The sequence below is a fragment of the Sceloporus occidentalis genome, unplaced genomic scaffold (genome assembly GCF_023333645.1).
Source record: "Sceloporus occidentalis isolate IW3139 unplaced genomic scaffold, rSceOcc1.0.p SCAF_1, whole genome shotgun sequence".
NCBI classification, from domain to species: Eukaryota; Metazoa; Chordata; class Lepidosauria; order Squamata; family Phrynosomatidae; genus Sceloporus; species Sceloporus occidentalis.
Window position 1 is genome coordinate 299,917,289 of NW_028316981.1, and position 21,462 is coordinate 299,938,750.

General features: G+C 41.1%; 1 protein-coding gene across 12 annotated transcripts in view; it reads right to left on the reverse strand.

Moving 5' to 3' along the window:
- Positions 1-21,462, reverse strand: part of NEDD4L (NEDD4 like E3 ubiquitin protein ligase) — a 362,032-nt gene that overhangs the window by 50,355 nt on the left and 290,215 nt on the right. For 4 of the 12 annotated variants that reach the window (XM_089497155.1, XM_089497177.1, XM_089497131.1 and 1 more), the window contains 6 exons: positions 19,943-20,074; positions 16,002-16,121; positions 11,976-12,176; positions 5,448-5,525; positions 572-626; positions 426-482 (listed from right to left, as the gene is read on the reverse strand). In XM_089497155.1, coding sequence (XP_089353281.1) covers positions 426-482; positions 572-626; positions 5,448-5,525; positions 11,976-12,176; positions 16,002-16,121; positions 19,943-20,074 — 643 coding nt within the window. Of the gene's footprint in view, positions 1-425; positions 483-571; positions 627-950; positions 1,099-5,447; positions 5,526-11,975; positions 12,177-16,001; positions 16,122-19,942; positions 20,075-21,462 lie in introns of all 12 variants that reach the window. The other 8 variants (XM_089497167.1, XM_089497162.1, XM_089497139.1 and 5 more) reach the window with 4 other exon arrangements.

Here is a 21,462-nt window from a genome sequence, read left to right on the forward strand (position 1 = left end):
AATGAAACACCATTTACACTGGAACTTCAAGAAACAGAAGTGGATAGAGATTAACAGGGTGGGTGCAAGATAACATGCTGCAAATAGAAAATAAGGTCAGAACTGGCACTGCCCCAAGACCTTCTTTCAGTAATTTTGGGGGTGGGGGGGAAGAGTCTATTGAGAATTTCTTCCACTGCCTACATAGATAGACTTGTGGCTACATCATTTTTTCTCATCTTATTTTCTATTCCTAGAGTGTGCTTTCATTTATTAATAAGTGCATATAAGCCATGGGATCCATCCACAACACCAAAAGGAAAAAAATAATCCAAAAAGTTCAACAAAAACACCACAAAGAAGAAATGTTAATGCTTCACAAGATCAAATAGGGACAAAGCTTGATGAGCCAATTAAAAGCAAGCTTTTGGTGAATTATACAGTACCGTAAGTGGGCACTAAGTCTCGGGTATGAATGTCGCCACATATCAACACCTGGCTTCCTAAATGAAGAGTAAAATTACAAAGCTTTCACTTCAATATTGATTGTCTCCCTTCACCTACTTGCTGTAGAACCTGTGTGCCTACTTACTATGATCTATATAAAACGTTCTTCCATCCAAATGTATCCTTTCCTCCCAACCAGGCTGTAAAGAACAACAAAAACAAAATCAGCAGCAGAATCAGTATTTATTGCTGTATTATGTGCAAACAGTTTTTTTTTTCAAATAGGCAAAAAATCAGATATGTATCTTTCCCTCTTCTTTCTAAGAACACCTCACACATTGCCCAAATATTTTGAAGCTTTAGAAACTGGCCCAGAAATCCATGTGTGCTTCAAGGAACATGTGAATTGCTTGCACATGTGATCTTTCCCTGCTCTAAGGTAGGGCATTGATCCATGTATCCCAAAGAACCACGTGAGGGCCTGTCCCCCACATCAAATAAATACAGAGATTGTTGCACCATACCTTCAATTTCCTTACTTGCCCAATCTACTGATGCCTCCCTTTCTTGCATCCCATGGTATGTGCAGAGAACTCAAGGAAAGGAGGGGTGTTTGACCTTGAGCTGGCCTTTTGCAGGATGTCTGAATAGCTTCTGCAGAGGTCTTATTTTCTGTAAATGCACAAGGGGAGGGACTAGATCTCCATTCTTCCAAAATGTAAAGCAGGGTGGGAATCATGTGGTCCTCTAGATACTTTTGGACTGGAGCTTGAAATATTCTTCACTACTGGATATGCCACCTAGGGCTGGTGGGCCTTGTGTTTCAACTGTATATGGAGGACCTCATGATTCCCAGTCTCGATGTGGTATCTATAAACTGGGTGGGTGGGTAGGAAGAAGTGGTTTCCAGCCCTCAAGCTGTGATTTCAAAGAAAGTACCAGCTGTCTGTTGATGCTTTTGTGTTCTCTAGATGACCAACCAGAACAATCCTATTTACCCCCAGTTTTCTAGTATCTCCTGGGATTCTGCTGGAGGTAAAGGTAGACGTGACAAGGCCCTGCTGGAAGATTCAACAAAATCACAATTTGCAGGAGAAGAGGGAAGAAGGGATAGCTTTGTTCCTGTCTTGAATCAAGCTTCTGCAAAAAGCACTATGCAGGAATTGCTGCAGAAAAGCAAAAATAAGCACTGCAAAAGAATGGGAAAATAACCTATTGTTCATGGGGCGGGGGGGAGGCTGTGTGTATTCAAGTGTGTGGACATGCAATGGTGCATGATACTCTTATTTTCTAATTAAGTACTTGCAAGACGCAGCAGTGACACTTGATCAATACTTTCTGCAAAAACTCTCATGATATTTTTGTTACTTCTCTGGAAAACCATCTTTCATTTCCTCTCCATTCTTTGGGGGGCGGGGTCAATGAAAATCTGAAGTTTTCTCTTTGAGTTGGCATTCTGGAAAACATGTCAGCAGGTGGGAAGGTAACACTTCAGGAAAGAAGGAATTAGAATTTGGGGTGGGTGGGTTTGTGGCTGAGTGGCTGGTGGGGGAAGGCAAGAAGATGGGTAGATTTATTGAATCTTGGTTTGCACTTAAAAGAGGATTTTGCATATACACTGAAGATTCCAAACCCATAAGAATGGCTGGATTAATTTACTGCCACAAATAAGAAGTGCAGTAATTAATGTTGAGAGACAATACAGACAATACAAATCTGGACTCCCTATGCTGTTTCTTTTATTTCCCATTACAATTTTCATTTATAGTTGCTCTGCTATGAGCAATTCTTCTGAAATATAATTTCTAGCTAGATTTACTCAAAAATGTCAGATGTAAATATTCTGACATTCTCCATTTACATCTTAACTTTAGAATTTAACTTGACATTCATTAATCAAAGAATTAACTAAGCTAGTAAAGAGCTAGTTATTCTTTTATATACATCTAATAATTAAAGAATGCAACCTTATCCCTAGCACAGTTTATTTTCCTTTTGATTAATGGATAAAATAAATTCTATTTTAATTAAAATGTTTAATGGCAGTTATTACCAGTTGGTTACTACAAGCACAAAATGCAAGTTCTGAAGAATTTGTGTCTCGAAACAACCTGTCTCAACTCTGAAGTTACAACTACACAAAGATGGCTTTTTGCTGGGAGATTTTAACCACGATTTTCAGATACCTACATATACTACGGCAAGGCTAAGAAACGTGTGACCCTCTTAATGTTATTGGTCTATAGTTCCCATCAGCCACACACAGCATAACCAATGAAGCATGATGGGAAGTGTATTTCACCAACATCTGGAGGTCATACATTTTCTCTACCCCTACACTATGGGAAAATACACAATTTCAAAAATGCTGAGTTAGAGGATGTGATATTAGGCTCTGTATCCCTGCTTCTAAAATGGCAGAAACATAAGTCAGGGCTATCCTGGCTTGAATATTGCCATTTTAAAATAGTGTCAAGCTTTGTTTTAGAACATTAATATATTCATGTCATTGCATGTCCATTATCTCAGCAATTCTGACAACAACTCTGCAAGAAAGGTCAGTACTGTTAATTCTGAAGCTGCAAAATGTGACACTGAAATTGAGAGAACAATTTGGATTTTCCTAAGGCCACCTATATGTCTGTAACTAAAGAGGAACTTAGATGATATTTTTTAGATCATAGCTCATGCTTTTTATTAGTATCCAGTTTTCAGTGCTCTTGTAGGTTCTCATATCTTCCTGATAGCATACACATATGCTGTATTTTCTGTTCTAAATGTGTTGGTCATCACTACGAAATGAGATATGAGAAATAAAAATCAGGAAGAACAAGTACCTGGAACACACCCAGATACAGTTACCCTATGTGAATGATCCATGAGAGAGAGAAGAAGAAAAAAGGCAACATTTGTTTTCCTGGCCAAATGAAATTTAGGAGCAAATCTGAGGCGGGGGGGGGGGGGGGGCAATCAGCAAGCAGGCTTCCTTTTTTATGCAAGACGAAAGGAAGCCACGTGTTATACATAAAAACACTATGTCTTATGTTCTGCTTGGGGGTAAATGGACAATGACGCTCCTTTTGAAAGTAAAACATACTAGTAAAAATTTCTTTATATAGCTAGCAAATTTTATTTGTTGTTTTATTCACTACTTCCAGGGCCATTTTGAGATTTTTTTTCCTTCAGCTTTGGGCCAATTCTTATGCTTTTAAACTGAGGTTTTTTTTAAAAGGATCTAAAGTTAATGGAAAGTAGTAAGTAATGCACTTACTTACTGCACTTACAGTAAGTCATTTAGGAATTCTAAATTATAGCAAACTATGGCAAACAAATTACTTTCCAAAAATTGTATATTGTACTGTAATGGTAATGTTTCCTTTCAAAAAGTAATTTTCCAAGTTCTAGTTCTGGCCACTAAATAGGATTCAGGATACTGATCTTGTCATCTTGCTTTTTCTTTAGGATAAGGGCTGTAACTCAGAGGAAGGTCTCAGTTTCAATCCCTGGGATTTTCAGGAAGAGCTAGAGAAGACAAGTGTCTAAAATCCCAGACAACCACTGATTATCAGAGTAGACAGTAATGGACCAAGAATCTCACATCATGTAAAACCAAAATAAACAATACAGTATTTTAGTAAATATTTATTTTAGATATGTTATTTTAGATATACAGTTTTGTTATTTTGATGTATTTTAGATAATTTGTGTAATGTTGTAAGATTGTTAGTCAACTTGGGCTCTTATGGGGAGAGTAGGGGAAACCATATAATAAATAAAACAGCTTCCTGTGATCCTGTCCCTACAGGTGCTACTTTGGACACTAATGTGGGAAGACCATAAATGAGTTTATCAGGACTCCCAGCAGAAGATCTGTGGACATGGAATAACTACTATCTTGGAGCTTGAGAACTGCCTGAATTCCAGTTGTGGTCAACAATACTTTCAACAAAAACTCGCCACATCCATTGCTAATACAAGTCTGAGAGAGCAGAGGGCTGCTTTTTAATTTGAAGGTTCCAGGTTTGGCCCATAGCATCTCCACTTAAAACAGATCTCTTGAGTAGCAAAGTTGTGAAAAGCCTTTGTGTTAAAGTCAGAGCTGACATGCTAGTACAGCAGGAAAGACTTTCCCAATATGGTACCCTTCTAAGATTTTAGACTACAGCTTCTATCAGCCCAAGGAACCACGGTTATTGGTGGGGGATGATTAGCGTTTAGTCCAACTTCCAATGCTGGGAACGGCTGACCTCAGATGAAGCCATGGCCTGCATCAGTATTAGGCAGCTTGTTAAAGATCCTTGAGGGCAGCCTTCCACAGGTTTGTGCCTATTTGATGTTTCAGACTACAAAATATCAGCTTCAACCAGCATGAATAATAGAAAATGTTCATGGGTATGACAGCATAAAACTTTTGGAAGGCACAAAGTGTCCTGGAAATCCAGATTATAGGGAGGAACAACACTGTCTTTTCTACTTTGGCTAGAATGGAAAGCAGCAGCATCTTTCAACTATGAATGTGGCACTACAAAATGTCTCAGAGGAGAATTTGCAGTAGTCCCCCACATGAAATTCAGAGGCTTCATTTACACATGAAAGTTATGCCAAAAAAGCAGAGTTATTTAACAAGCCTGCAGTTTGATAATACTTTATGAAATTAGTCATTCCTAATGACAGGTGCTATTCTTCCCTGTGATTAAAGCCTGTTTATTGCTTTTCTTTTGGTAGTAGTCATCCAAAATCCAGAGCCAATGATGAACATCTACAGTGCTTTAACCTTGAACTTTGGCTGTTTTGTTATTTTGTATGCTACTATTAAATGGGCCGGCTTTAAAACCAAACAATGAAGTGACTGGCCACTTCAAAAATGCTGTTAAGAAGGCTCAGGGGAATCTATTTCCTCTCACAGGGAAGCTTTTTACCACTAGAAACAAAACATGTGACTACCATCACGCAGAAATCTGCTCATGCATGTAGCAAGCACAGAAGATGCATTTGTACAAATGTGCAACATGGAGACTTACGGGGAGGGGACCCAAGTCATTGGGGTTTAAAGCAGCTTTTGATCGCAGGTGCACTGGGAATTTCAGCCGTGGATCTTCCTGTAACAACAAGAACATTGCAACAAGAGCTACTTAAACAGACAGCATATTTACCCCCATCAAAGCTGCTTCATCACTCAGTTCTTAGCTTCCAGGAAGAAAGCAGTTGGGATATCAAATCTTGCTACAATATATTTTACTTTTGCCATTTAATACAAATGAGGTGTAGAAAAGAATGCTTTTGAAATCCTTTATAGCATAAAGTTTACACTTTAATCCACATATACAAAGTTAATCAGCAGATACAAAATAGGTCCTGTATTGGGAGAAAGGTAGAGGACAAATTAAATACATAAAAATAAAATAAAATACAGTTTAACAGTAACTCCTGTGTGACTGTTTCAAGGCTAATTCTCCAGAAAATAATTAATTAGCAATTACATGATGCCCTGTTCACTACTGATTAAGTAAAATGTTTTGTTTAACATTTTAGCTGAAACCCTACACTTTCAATATATAAACATATATACTTTTAGAATCAATGGGATTACACATAACTGGGCACAAGTCTGTCATGGTTTTTGTTCTTTTCTTCTATTACTATATTTATTTCTATCCTCCCTTTCCCCCCAGACTGGGGCTCAAAGCAGCTTACAATGATTACAAAAAATAAAACTGTCAAAAATTCACAAGACAAAAGTTAAAACACAATTAATATATATCTATATTTTGAAAAACATGTTAAAATATAAATAATTAAAACACACACACACCAGCACAACAAGTAGCAATATTTAGCACATTCTGTAAAATGGGACTTACATCATCACTCATCAAATGCCTGTTAGTCTTTGCTTGTCTGCAAAAACAGACAAGGCCAACTCCTCTGGGAAAGGAGTCTCAGAGCCTGGGGGCAACCACTGAGAAGGCCCTCTCTCATGTTCCCATGAGATGTACCTGTGGAAGTGATGGGACAGAGAGAAGGGCCTCCCCAAAAGATCTCAGAGCCTAGGCTAGTTCATAAGGGACAATACAGTCCTTCAAATAACCTGGACCTGAATCATAACCAGCACATTTGAATTGTGCCCGGAAATGGACTGGCATCCAGTGGAGTTATTGTGACAAGGAGGTTGTGTGAGCCCTGTAGACATAAAGTATGTTGTAGATGGGCAGACCCTTCCTTTTTTAATTGTATGGAGCAAGTGGGGAAGCACACTGTGAGACAAAAGAGATGTTTGGAGAAACAGGGAGACCTGGATGAGAAATAATATGAACAGAGTTTAAAATACTATTTTTTGACAGGAATGTTCTAGATGCTACTTGTTTTCATCTCACATTATCCATTACTTAATCTTGTGTGTGTATGTGTGTGTGTAAGTGAGAGAGAGAGAGAGAGAGAGAGAGAGAATCTTGTACTAGCCACCATTTTTTTCCATTTTCTTCTCCATTCCCTTCCAAAGTGACAATAGAAAGTGAAACAATATTTTATCACCATTTTGAGAGGGATTGCAGAGGAAAATGGAGGAATTCGGGCTTGCGGTTCATATGGGGGTACAGCATTGGTAGAGGCCTGAAGAAATTGGTCCTTGATACTGACACAGTTCCTGCTCCTGAAGTAAATTTTCCTTGTTATATTTAAAAAGCACTCCTTGGTACATTATTTCACAAAAATTACATTACATAAACATTGCTGTTTATAATGTGGTGCATTCAAGCTCTGAAAATGCAGAGATTGTGGGTTCAGGAAATCTGTGGGAGAAGGGAGTTCCCCAATGACAAGATAGTCTTGTTCACAGTATGTCAATTCCAAAACTATTCTAGCATTGTTAAACATTGGACATCGTCTAAGCCTTCATGAAGTTAAGCAGATCCAAGAAAACTGAAAGATTTTTGAAAATGGTACATGGACAAGCCAGTTTCTGCTTCTCTTAAATTTGTTGTTGTGTGCCTTCAAGTCATTTCTGACTTATGGTGATTCTATAGTGAACCGATCATGGTTTTTTTGTGGCAGAATTTGTTCGAGAGGAGAGGTTTGCACTTGCCTTTCTCTGAGGATGAGAGAGTGTGACTTGCCTAAGATCATCCAGTGGGTTTTTACATCCGAATAAGGACCTGAATCCCGTCTCCTAGTATCATAGTTGAACACTCAACTCACTACACCATGCTGGTTCTCTCACTGTACATACTCATGCATACGTCTAGAAATTTAGGTCAAAAAATTGACCCAAAAAACCTGAGTCGACTTATTAATGTAAGTACTGTATCTGAACTCTTATTAAAAAGGAAACATCCCCTGGTGAAAGGGAAGAGTATAATGTGTCTTGGCAGCACTCTACTCTACTCTCTCATCCATTCAGTCTTAAGTGTGAGCACAAAGAGCTATGTCTGCTGGAATTTTGTAAGTTTTTTTTTTTTTTACAGTCGGCCCTTGGTATACGCAGGAGATCCGTTCCGGACCCCCCCACATATACCAAAATCCACGTATGCTCAAGTCTCATTGTTCCCAAGGGTGACGCGTGTGCACGTGCGCCGCCATTGGGGACAACTTCCCTTCCCTCCCCCCAACTTTTTCTTTCCCTCCCTCCCTCCTTCCTTACCTTTTTCTCACTGCTGCCACCGGCACCTCGCCCACAGCCGGGGGAAAGGCCAGGTGGAGGTTTTGGAGGCCAAGAAGCCTCTAGCCTGCCACATGGCCCTTTCATGGAGGTGCGGCGGCAGCGGCAGAGAGGAGGATGAGCACCTGAGGGCTCCACAGCCTCCTCTGCGCTGCCGCCAGCACCTCTGCACAGGGGCCTCCAGCCCACCACCCGGCCCTTACACAGAGGCGGCGGTGGATGGAGGCCTCTGGAGTTGCTCCTCGGCCTCCTCTCTGCCGCCGTCAGGGGAAAGGCCGGGTGCTGCCCCTGGAGGCCAAGAGGCCTCCAGGAGCAGCACACGGCCTTTCCCCCGGCACTGGCAGTGGCAGCGGAGAGGAGGCGGAGGATCAGCACCAGAGGCCTCCTCTCCGCCGCCGCTGCCAGCACCTCTGTGCAAGGGCCAGGTGATGGGCTGTGCGGACGTGCTGGCAGCGGTGGAGGCAGCGAGGAGGCCTCTGGAGCTGCACCTCACCTGGAGCTGCACCTGGCCTTTCTGCAGAGTTGGCGCCGGCAGAGAGGAGGCCGAGGAGGCCTCAGGCACTCGTCCTTGGCCTCCTCTCTGCCACCACAGCTGGAGGAAAGGCTGGGTGCTGTTCCTGGAGACCTCTTGGCCTCCAGGGGCAGCACCCGACCTTTCCCCTGGCAGTGGTGGAGAGGAGACCAAGGCGGCAGAGGACCATGCCAGACATCTCCTCGGCCTCCTCACCGCCGCTGAAGGGCCAGGTGGGGGTGTTGGAGGCCTCTTGGCCTCCAACCCATCACCCGGCCCCTTGCGGAGGTGCCGGTGGCAGTGGTGGAGAGAAGGCCGAGGAGGCCTCTGGCGCTGGTCCTCCGCCTCCTCTCTGCCGCTGCTTCCGCACCTCCATGCAAGGGCTCGGTGGCAGGCTAGAGGCTTCTTGGACTCCAAAACCTCCAGCCGGCCTATCCCCCAGCTGTGGCCGAGGTGCCGCCAGCCGTGACTGCAGCGAAGCAGTTCCGTGGCGCCGGTGAGAAAAAGGTAAGTAAGGAAGGAGGGAGGGAGGGAGGGAGGGAGGGAGGGAAAGAAAGAGTTGGGGAGGAGAGGGAAGTTGTCCCCAATGGCGGTGCACGTGCACACGTGCCACCATTGGGGACAACTTCCCGGATTTGCCATGTGCGTATGCTCAAATCCGCACATGGCAAATCCGCATATAAAGAGGGCCAACTGTACATTGTTTTGCGTTGCTTCATCCTTTAGATTCTTTCCTAAATGCCCCTAAGTTTTGCCCTTGACTTATTCATGAGTCATATGAAAATCCAAAATTTTCGCCCAAAAACTTGCCCTCGACTTATACATGAGGTCGATTTATAGTTGAGTATATATGGTAAACATCTTTCCATTTTGGGCCATTACCAACAATATCTATGTGTATTCAATGAGATTTATTTTGAAGTATGAAGACATACCAAAATGCACATCCTCTTTCAATTCCTAAATATCTGGGGAAATAAGCAAACCCAAGAAAGCCAGCAAATAAAACACTTGGAGGGAAGAGGATAAACACTGCATGACCACAATCTTAGGAGATGTTATTAAGAACAGGAGAAATAATGACTGAAATGTAAGACATTAACATCCCAGAGAAGTTATTTGTCTTCACTTGATAATGTCAGACAAAATAAGAACTCAATAAATAGACCAGGAAAAAAAAAACAGTTTTTGTTTACTTTTGCCAAGATAAAGTCAAGGTGCTACCTGTTCAGATAACATAGCTTACAATTCATTTACAGCGCTTTATAAATAAAGGATAATAATAATAATAATAATAATTATTATTATTATTATTATTATTTTAGGAATTGTTTTATGTGAAGAGAGTGAGTGCTATACATTAATAATTCCCTAACTCCCAACCTAAGCCTTCAATTTATAATTCAATCAGACAGAGACATGAACTACCACAGCCAGAGTACAAAACAATCTCAAAATGTACTCTAAGGATTCTTGGGAAAAGAATCTGTCATCAGACTTTAATATTACTTTAAAGCATCATGTCCAGTGACATATTTATCATTGGCAAAGACGATGAATTTGGATATTTTCAGTACACAGCAGTTTCAAGATGATGATAGTTCGGAAAGAAAAATATTACAGACTGGAAGTATAGTTCTTTGTAGTATAAATAAATAATAATAATAATAAATAAAATTTTTATTTATACCCCGCCCTTCCAAACGATCAGGGCGGCTTACAAGAGCACCAAGGTGCAAACATCATACAAGGTTAAAAACAACCAAAACCATAAACATAATAACAATCCTTAAAAACAATAAAAAGCCCCTTAGCCCAACCTCACAGCCACGAGAGAGGAGGGAGGCCCATAGGATATTTAGTCGGGGAATGCCTGATTAAATAGGAAGGTTTTAAGACCCTTCCTGAATTGGGCCAGGGTGGTAGATGAGCGGAGCTCGATGGGCAGCGTATTCCAAAGGGCTGGGGCAGCTGTGGAAAAGGATCTTCTGGCAGTAACAGCCAACCTGGCCCCAGGCACCTTCAGGAGTTGCTGCCCAGATGTTCTGAGGGTGCGAGGCGGAATGTACGGGGAGAGGCGGTCCTTCAGGAAACCTGGGCCCAAGCCATTTAGGGCTTTATAGGTAATAACCAACGCCTTATATTGAGCTCGGAAGCGGACGGGCAGCCAATGGAGATCTTTAAGCACAGGTGTTATATGGCTGGTCCTGGGGACACCAGTGACCAGCCGCGCTGCCATGTTCTGCACCATTTGCAGCTTCCGAGTTTGGTATAAGGGTTGCCCCATGTAGAGTACATTGCAGAAATCCAGTCTCGAAGTTACCAGAGCATGTACGATAGTTTCAAGGTCCCTCTGGGCCAGGTATGGGCGCAGCTGGCGAATCAGCCGAAGCTGATAACAGGTACTCCTGACCGTCGCATTCACCTGAACAGTCAGGTGAAGGGACGAGTCAAGAAGCACCCCCAGACTGCGCACGGAGTCCTTCACGGGGAGCGTGAAGTATCACTTCACTTATGAACTACCTCACTGAAGGGAAGTCTGCCTAGCTTCATCCTTGCTGAACTTCCATCAGACAGGCCAAACTACACTCTTCCGTATGGTTTTGGTTTTTAAAACTGCCTTTAAAAATTGCTTTTAATCTTTTAGAACAATGTACTGTCTATTTTATTGTACATCACTTTGGACAAACCTGGGAATGGAAATGTCATTGACCAACACATTTAATAAAGAAAGAAAAAGAAAGAAAGAATAAAACAAGTGCCTTAATAATTGTGTGAAAGAAATCTCTGGGAGAAGGTTTGCACTGCTCCTGGAGTATTCTGGCCATGAATCTGCCCCAAATTGTCCCATTACCTGTGCATTCTGGAGTGACGTGTGGTAACTGTTTACACAGCATCTCACTATGCCACTCTGTGCCACAGGTCATTCCCTCTGAGGCCAGAAGCAAGATGGCCAGCATCAATCGTATGGCTAGATACCTCCCTGTGACTTCAGTGGGAGTGACCCATGCCAGCAGAAGCAGGTGGCACAGTGGGATGCTGTATAAACAGCTGCCTGGCATTGCTCTAGAGTGCTCCGGATTTCCTTGGAAGATCTGGAGCAAATGGTGATATTTTCAATTTCGATTTAATGCATGGAATGGTCTTGATTTGCTGCAGAACTGCCCTTCCCATGTGAAAACAGTCCAGTCAAATTGGGCCTTTGATTCTGTGTAGTGAAAACAAGGTGATGTGAGGGTGGATGCAAACTGGTTCATTTGGTACATGTAGATATGCCCTAGATCAACATCTATTGAATCAGTCTATTTAAAACAATGTTTCTCCTACCTTCATATGCTTTCTAGTCTGTAATGCTAAAAATCATGCAACTGAGATTCATCTTACCCATGTAGTGGTCTTTGTGTTATGGTCGATGAAGAAAGGTCTGCCGTTAGGTGCTATTCGCATCTCCCAGCCAGGAGGTAAGAAGCTTTGTGTCAATTTATGCTGTGGTTTTGGAGAATTATAGGGAGAAGGCTGTGGAGATTGTGGATTAGAAAGGGTGTCCTTCACAGCTCTTCGCACTGGAGACTCCTTCAGAAGTCCCTGTGGAAAGGTGCAGCATTGAGAATCACAACTAGCACTTGATATTGGGACACGAATGACACTGGGTAATATGATCTACACATTAGGAATAAAAGAAATAAAGTGACATACATAATCGCTATCACTATCTTGCCAGGAAATAAGCTATACTGCCTTGACTTTTATAATGCATGTGTGCATACAGAGTGTTGTTCTAAACTGACTGATAGGATTGGCACCTCAGTACAGTGCAGTCTAATGTTGGAACAGTTTGGCCTAGACAGAAGCATGCACCTCCTTCTGCATGAACTGAGAAACAATACAGAAATCCAACACTTTCATCATCCCCCCCTCTACTTCAAATGCAATGCCAGAAAATCACCCAGAAAATCACAGCATAGATACTTCAAATCATCAGAGCATCAGGCTGCTTTATTTCAAGAAGTGTAATGTCTCACTTGAGTGCAATTTTAACTCAACAGTGAAAGAACAGAAGATGAAAATAAAATAAAAACAAGATGATAGCACAAAGGAAAAAAAAACAGGGCTAGGTAGATTAAACCCTTAGAAAGTTACTGTTGAAAAATCATGAATTAAGTTACAATTTCCACCATGTCCTCAAGTAACTGCTGATATTATTGCAATTTTAAAACTCCTAAATTTCGTATTATTTGAAAATAACACAGACTTTTGATTAATTTTTTAAAAAGCCAAAATGCTATAAGCCACTCACTGTGGTACAAAACCCACCTAAGCATTGTGGCTGCATGTCTTGGTAAAGACAAAAAGTAATCAAAACAGTTAGTTTCACTTCAAAAAGAATGATGTTATCCCTTGTTACATTGCAATATTAGGTAGGGCTTGATTATTCCCAAGAGGATTTAATTATTCAAAAGTGGTTATTTGTAACTTTGGGTTGCAGGCTTTGAGTGCCAGGCCTATGAAGCCTCCTTTCCAGCCCTTCACAAGAATCATCGAACCATGCATATATGGTTTACTTGATGTAATGTGGAGGTTATATGCACTAGAGAAGACTTCACACTAAAGTAGATCATATAGGATATGAAGAGGAACACAAAATGGAAAATGAAGATGAAAGGGAACAGTAAGTACTGCTAAGGGATGCACATGGATAAATGTGTGCTTGGGAGAAAGACATGCATAGTGGAAATGTAGAACATTGTTTATTTTGTTTATTAAGTATATGCACATCCCATCTTTCATCCACCATGGGACTGAAGGTGGAATCATAGGGTTTCCTGGTAGTTTCCCATTCAAGAACTGATCAACAAGCAGAACTGGTTAGCTGTCGGATACATCATATGCCCTCAGCCACGCCCCAGTCTCTGGAGATATTAAAGTATTTTGCATGTGTTCTTTATCTGGAGTGCAGAGTGAATATTTCTCAAAATATACTGAAAAAAACAATAAGAGGACTTACATGTGGAGAAACAGAGCTTCTAGTTATGGTTCATTTCCTGGAGGTTAGGGTAGATACATAAACCATCTCCTGGAGATGACTTATTCAGAGAGTTTAGGGAGTCGTGGGGAATGTGGGTCTGTATAGTATAGACATATGCCTCTTAAAAAACTTTCTTTATGTGAGTTGTCCCTAATAAACAAAGCTGCTTGCTCTGTCCATTATCTGCTAACACATATTCTTAAAAATTGCAAGACATTTACAACAAGCTGCCTGCTATTTTGTTAATTTTTTGTGCCTTCCAACTGTCTGTCAACTAATGGTAACACCATGAATTTCATAGAGTTATCTTGGCCAAGGAATATTTCGAGGTGATTTGTAATTGCCGTCCTCTGAATATAGCCTTAAGCACCTGGTATTCCTTGGTGGCCTCTCTTCTAAGCACTAACCAAGCTTGACCCTGCTTACTTTCTGAGATAAGGTGGAATCTGGTGTTTAGTATCTACTTAATGAACAGTTAAATGGAGGAGTCTGTGTAACAGGCAAACTGTATGTTTTCTAACTGCTTATCTTATTAATCAACATAACATGAGCTATGATATTTAAATATTTGGTACACTTGAAAGTCTTATCTCATGACAAATACTGCTATATATCATTACAACCCTTGAGCATCATTTATGAGAGTCAGTTACACACCTTCCAGGTAGTATGCTCTAAAAAGAATGAGACTTGCATCTGAGTAGACATGTATATGATTTCATTGCACATTACTAAAAAGTAAAATATAGCACTTTACTTTTTGGCTATCACTAATCTCAATGTGACATTACAGAACTACGTACAGTACAGAAATGACATGATTGTACAGAAACACCGAAACACTTTCTCTAGCTACTCACTTAAAAAATTGAAAAAAACAAAAAACAAAACACAACAATGAAATACTGCAGGAACACAGATGAAATAAATGCAATAATAATGACAATGAAGGAGCAGAGTGGCCAGAAAATGGACACGTTCAGAGGTTACAGAGTTGAAGAGATTTGAGCAATAAAGAATTTGAACAATAGAAGAATTAACATAAAAAAGTCTATTGGATCAAACAAAATGCCTGTCTGGTCTAGCACTGTTTCCACAGCAGCCAGCCTGATGGCAATAGGAAACCCACGTGGAGGACATGAATGTAATAGTACCCACTGACTCATTGTTGTTGTTATGTGCCTTCAAGTTGTTTCTGACATATGGAAACCAAAAAGCAAACATATAATAGAGTTTTCTTGGCAAGATTCAGTCAGAAGAGGTTTGCCGTTGCCCTTCTTTCTAGGCTGAGAGACTGTGATTATTTAATGTTACTCAATGGATTTACATGGCTGAGCAGGGATTCAAACCCTGGGTTCCCAGAGTCCTAGACTAACATTCAAATCACTGCACCACACTAGTTCTCCGTCACTCATGCTCTCTAGCAAATGATGCTTTCAGAAGTATATGGGCCTTGACACTGGAAGTTATATATAGCTCTCATATACATTTTTAAATAAAAGATTTAAAATAAAATCTTATGAGAAATATTCCTCTTTAAAAAGGGAAATTAGCTTACTTGTGGACAAAGATTTTCAGCAAGAGATAATGCTGTCTCATGCAAACACTGAATATTACAATATCACAGCCTCCCATGGTCCAGAGCCTTTCAGATACATTGTATTACAACACAACTCAGTGTGGGAAGCTGGCCTTTGTTTCCTGCTCTTTGAGCATCAGGCCATTTGCAGCTAATATTAGACATTCAAGCGTGAACATTTTGCAACTCTCCTTTCTTCTCTTACAAGTATATATGGAATGCAGCCATGCTACATTTTTCAGTGAACAAATAAACCTTCTTGAAACTCTTAAGCCCAGCCTGATAAGTGATACTGAAATAAAACAAGCATACAGAAATGAAAAACAACAACATAACCTCAAAAACAAACAGAAAGTAAATCTTAAACAGATTTTGAACAAGATGTTGAAAGAAAAAACAAAACAAAAAACATTTAGTCTTTCTCATTTTTTACCAAAATAAGTATGGGGCATTTTAAAAAAGACCTTGTACAATTTCTAAGAACATTTCTAAATAAGTGGAAGAAGTTGAGTAATTGCAGAATGTATCTACTATGAGGTTAATACAGCACATTGCTTGGAAGAATATAGTTGACAGGAAACGTTATTAAATCTCAAACTATAAGGCATGAGAACTGGTCAGAACAAAAACGTGTAATGAAACAAAACAGATAGCGATAATTGATGCGGCAAATATGATTTTTTGAGGCCCAGAAGAGCTACTGCATAAGGACAAGCTGACTGGAAAATGGAAAAAATTAACAATGAGATGGACAGAAAGTGAATCCAAGAAGTAAAGACTTGTTAATTGGGAAAGAATGTCTCACCTCAAGTGGTGCAGATAATGTTACTGTGGGAGAACTGAGGCTACGAGGCCGTCTTATCTGAGGTTCAGTTAGATGATTGTTACTGTTTGAGGTTGACCCAGTTGCACCATCTTCGGCAAGCTATTTTAGAGGCAAACACAAGTTAGCTACATGTTATGACTTTCCTTGATGGAAGCTGAGCTACTTCAAGGTATAATATTTTCAAAATGTACAACTGAGAAAATTATAAGAAATGTTTTCAATAATGCATTTTTATCTTTTCAATAATGCATTTTTATCTAAGAAAAACAACGCATTGTCATAGACTATATTCTACATAAGACTGTACAACAATTTGGTCAAACTAGGTGGGTAAAGCATCTAGATAATACAGCTCAGAAGGGCCCAAACCTTCTATGATTTTGTAAAGCTAGAGCGTGCAATTTGAATGTGATTTGTCTAACCTCCATGGTCTAAAGAATTCGGCACATGGATTAGGGGCTCTCTCTTTTCTCCTCCTCACTGTTTGAACAGTTTCTGAATGGTGGTACCTTGACTAGCTCATATAGTATTAAGTAACAGGAACAACAGCTTAACCAATTCATGTTTCTTCCATTACGAGCTATAGTATACCTGTCAAAACTTTTTAATGTCCTGATGGTCCAATTAGATGATGTAGCTCTTGTTACCTAAGAATGTAGTTGCTTTGCACATGCCAGTTTATTACTGGCACATCTGACTTCTACTTCACCCTTCCCATGTAGCACCTGACTTTTTGCAGTAGCAGCAAAGAACAAGCAAGTTGCAGTGAAAGAGGTTGCAGTACCACAGCAAAAAAGCTGGCACCTTTGTAGGGTGAGCAGATTAATGGTAGTGATGAGAAGGGCTGGCTCCCATAAGTCATAGCAATGGAATTTATTCACAACCTCTTGGCTAGACTGCTCCTCTGTCATATGAACAGTAAGTTTTTGGAATACTTCCAAAATGACAGAATGCCTGCTAAGTACTTTCTTTTATTATTGTAGCTCCTTCTTGATGACCCATAAAAAATTCCAGCAACTTCTGAACCTGGATACTTCTTCATGCACTTGTCTTCTTCCTGCATTAATCTCCTAGTCCAGGCTGGCTCATATACTTTTCATTTTATTTTTATTCTTATATGGCTTAAACAATTCAGAGACATTGATGTTATTTGCAGGCAAAGTAAACTGGGTTCTCCTTAAACCAAAATCCAAAACCCACCCATTTTTATCAGTATTTATGGGAAATCCTGGTCAACGTAAATAAAGTTTAATGTTACCACTGTGGAATTATAACTAAGACCACATGAAGCAAATAACATCTCTAGGGTTAATATCTACAATAGATCACACTGAAAAACTGTAACTGAACTTGTTGCCAACTGTCCATAGAGCATACTTCAGACAAAGAGGGGCACAGAAAAGGACTTTTCTGGTTATAAGTTAGCATATCTTCATATTACAATGAGTCAAACTTATTCCTGTCTTGAATGTAATAATAATAATAATAATAATAATAATAATAATAATAATAATAATAAATAAATTTTATTTGTATACCACTTTTCCATAGATCAAAGCGGTTTACAGACCATATAAAAACCATTAAGAACATCTCATAAAAATAGATAAAATCCACTAATACAAATTATACAAATTCTGAACACAATCATTCAACAGGGTAAGGCAGAAAATCGATGGGAATGGTAATACACAGCTTCATTTTACAGGGGGGAAGGCTTGACAAAAGAGGAAGGTTTTGAGCCTCTTTTTAAATGTTACCAGGGAGGTCACAAGACGGAGCTCCTCGGGGAGACCATTCCAAATTTGTGGGGCTGCCACTGAATAGGCCATCCGGGATGTAGAAACATGTTTGGAAGATGGAATTTCCAGCAAGTTCTTCCCGGACGACCTGAGTGTGCGGGGCGGATTATATGGGGAGATGCAGTCCCTCAAGTAACTCGGGCCCAAGCCATATAGGGCTTTATAGGTAATAACCAACACCTTGTATTGTGCTCAGAAGCGAATAGGCAGCCAGTGGAGATCTTTCAGAATAGGTGTTATATGGGCAAACCTGGATACACCGGTGACCAATCTGGCTGCCATGTTTTGTACTAGTTGAAGCTTCTGGGCTTGGTACAAGGGTAGCCCCATGTAGAGCGCATTACAGAAATCTAGACGAGAGGTTACCAGAGTGTGTACCACAGTTTCAAGGTCCCTTTGGCCCAGGTAGGGTCGCAGTTGGCATATCAACCGAAGTTGATAGCAAGCACTTCTGACCGTCACATCTACTTGAGATGTCAACTGCAGAAATGAGTCCAGAAGTACTCCTAAACTGCGAACTTCGTCCTTCAGGGGAAGTGTGACCCCATTCAGGACAGGTGGATAAACTTCCTTCCCCGGGCCTGGGAAACCTATCACAAGCACTTCCGTTTTCTCTGGATTCAGACTGAGTTTGTTTTCCCTCATCCAACCCATTATTGACTCCAGGCAGGCGTTCAAAGGAGAGACGCCATCCTTAGTCACTGCTTCAGTCAGAGAGACAGAGAAGCATATTTGGGTGTCATCAGCATACTGATAACACTGCACCCTGTGTCTCCGGATGATCTCTCCCAGCGGTTTCATGCAAATGTTAAACAAAGTGGGGGACAAGATAGCTCCCAGATGTAAGTTCCCTCTTAGAGGAGCAAGTGTCCCCCAACTGCACCATCTGGAACCTGCCTGAGAGGTAGGAACGGAACCACTGGAGCGCAGTGCTCCTGATACCCAACTCCCTTAGGCATTCCAGAAGGATACCGTGGTCAATGGTATCGAAAGCCGCTGAGATGTCCAAAAGCACCAACAAGGTCACACTTCCCCTGTCAATGCCCAGACGGAGATCATCGACTAAGGCGACCATGGCAGTCTCAACTCCAAATCCCGCTTTGAAGCCAGTTTGAAATGGGTCCAGATAATCGTTTTCATCCAAGACAGATTGGAGCTGGAAGGCAACTGCTCTCTCGATCACCTTGCCTAAGAAAGGCAATAATGAGACCGGCCTATAGTTGTTCCTTATCAGGGGGTCGAGGGAGGGTTTTTTAAGTAGCGGTTTGACTATTGCTAGTTTTAAACTAGATGGAAATTTTCCCTCCCTGAATGATGCATTAATTATGCGCCGCAATAATGAGGTTACCGCATCGCCACTCTGGGCGGTCAGCCAAGAAGGGCAGGGATCGAGAGAGCACGTCGTCTTCCTAACACTTCCAAGAAGCTTGTCCACTTCATCGGTATGCACAAACTCAAAGTGATCCAGTTTAACAGAGTCCACGGAAGCTCTGGACACCTCTTCTATTGTTTCTGATGAAGCGCCAGCGTCGAGATCAGCCCTTATCCGAGAGATTTTATCTGCAAAGATGTTGTTAAAATCGTCACAGCAGGCCTTAGTTGGTTCTAAAATAGGGTTCAGAGCGGGAGGAAGCTGAGTCAGCTCCCTAATCACCCTGAACAGCTCTGCTGGACGTGACTCTGCAGACGCAATACGTGCAGCATAGAAGGAGTTCTTTCCTGCACCTATTGCCACTCCATAAGACTTCAAAAGAGCCTCATGGAGTGTCTTGTTGGGTAAGCGCTGGTGTCTCCACTAGCTACGCTCTAGTCGTTGCACGGACTGCTTCATTTCCCGGAGATCTTCTGTATACCAGGGTTTCTTATTAGAAGCGGGCCGGAAAGGACGCTTAGGAGTGATACTGTGTATAGATGTCATCAGAAAGCTGAGTAAGGATTACAATGCAAACCTGGCCGGTTTGATGCATGCTTTAACTGGTATTCTGCCTTAGATAGTATATATCCTCTCAGGTAGAAGCAACTGCCCTCATCTTGAAAACTAACACGATGGTGCAACAGAACATGACTCTACATACTCTCTATGCTCCAAATGTTTTTGCAGGATAGCAAGGTTCATACCTGCATAATAGGCCGAGTCCAAGTTGTGGTTCGGTTGTTATGATTGACATAATAAGTACGTCCCTTAGCATCTTTCCTCTCTTCCCAGCCCGAAGGTAAGCCCGGTGTAGTATGTACATAGGCCACTGATGGCTGTTTATGTAAGAAATTACCAAAGCGTTACTTTGCAATAGGGATATTCTCACAACCAATGTTTTATAATAGTTTAACTGGAAGATATCTTCTCCTCTATGACAAGGTCACTTTCAGACATATAAGGTTTTATTCATCAATGTTCGCATGATTGTGAAGTCACAAGTTGTAGTGTACTGAAATCAGCAGAGACTACAAACATGTCCGGGGTGACAGAAACAACTTAATCCTTGTTGAAGATGTAATTTGTTCATTAAAGACAGAAAACAGGAAGAGAAGACTATAATACGACTGGACAGAATAAATACAAAGAAGAAGTAGTAGTAAAACAAATTATGTTAGTCTCTTTGACTAGCAGTTCTTTGAATCATGAATAATGTTTGATTTTATTTCGTCATCTTTACTGGCCTCAGGAAAAAAAATGTCAAAAACAAGCCCTCTGTGATCCATCGTTACATAACTTGTGAGTAAAACCTGCTTTACTAGGGTGATGAACTGTATAGCTCTGAATCAAAATATACTGGTTAACAACCAACAAACTTTCAGATGTATTAATCCTGGTATAAATGAGATTTTGAACGATCTGAGCATACTGCTTTATTTATTGTAATATCTTAGCTGTCTTGCCCTGCCCCCATTTTATTCACCTAACAACACATAGGTTAGGTTAGGTGAACAGCCTAGAAGCCACTCACAGTAAACTTTGGAGATAAGTGTGTATTTGGATCTGGATCATTTGTCGTCGTCCCCCGCCCCAGTCCCAGTCATCAGTTTCCCACTGTCTTGCTTTGCTGGCAACTTAAAGATGAAACTAAGGAGTTTATCGCATGTACTTTTCAGCCCAACCTGGGCACAGGATGGGATCAGGCTTGAACAGCGGGGAACGGGTTTTAATACACACAAAATTACTGCTGTGCTGCCGCCCGACCATCACCCATTCCTCAGCTGTGCTCTGCAGGCCAATTTTGGTGGTATGGAAAGCTTCTGTTGTAGCAAAGTCACCAGGAGAAGCACAGATGGGGGGTGAGAGATGGCTGAGCAGCAACGCAGCAGCAATTTTGTGTGCAATAAAACCCATTTTTCTCCATTCCAGCCCAATCCCATCCTGTGCTTAGATTTGGCTGAAAGGTGCATGCAATAAACTCCTAAGAGCCAATGTTTACTGACAGTATGAGAGACATCAAATATCTAAAATTGCCTCATGAATCATACGTGTAGTGAATGCAGAAGCATCTACTGCATGGCCATATGGTAGGACACTTTGACACAAAAAACACTGCCCACTAACACTCACAAGACCTCACTGAATCCTAATTCTGTATATTCCCGCACTGCCAAAATCTCTTCCACAACTATGAAAAACAGAAAATGGGATTTCCTGAATGTAA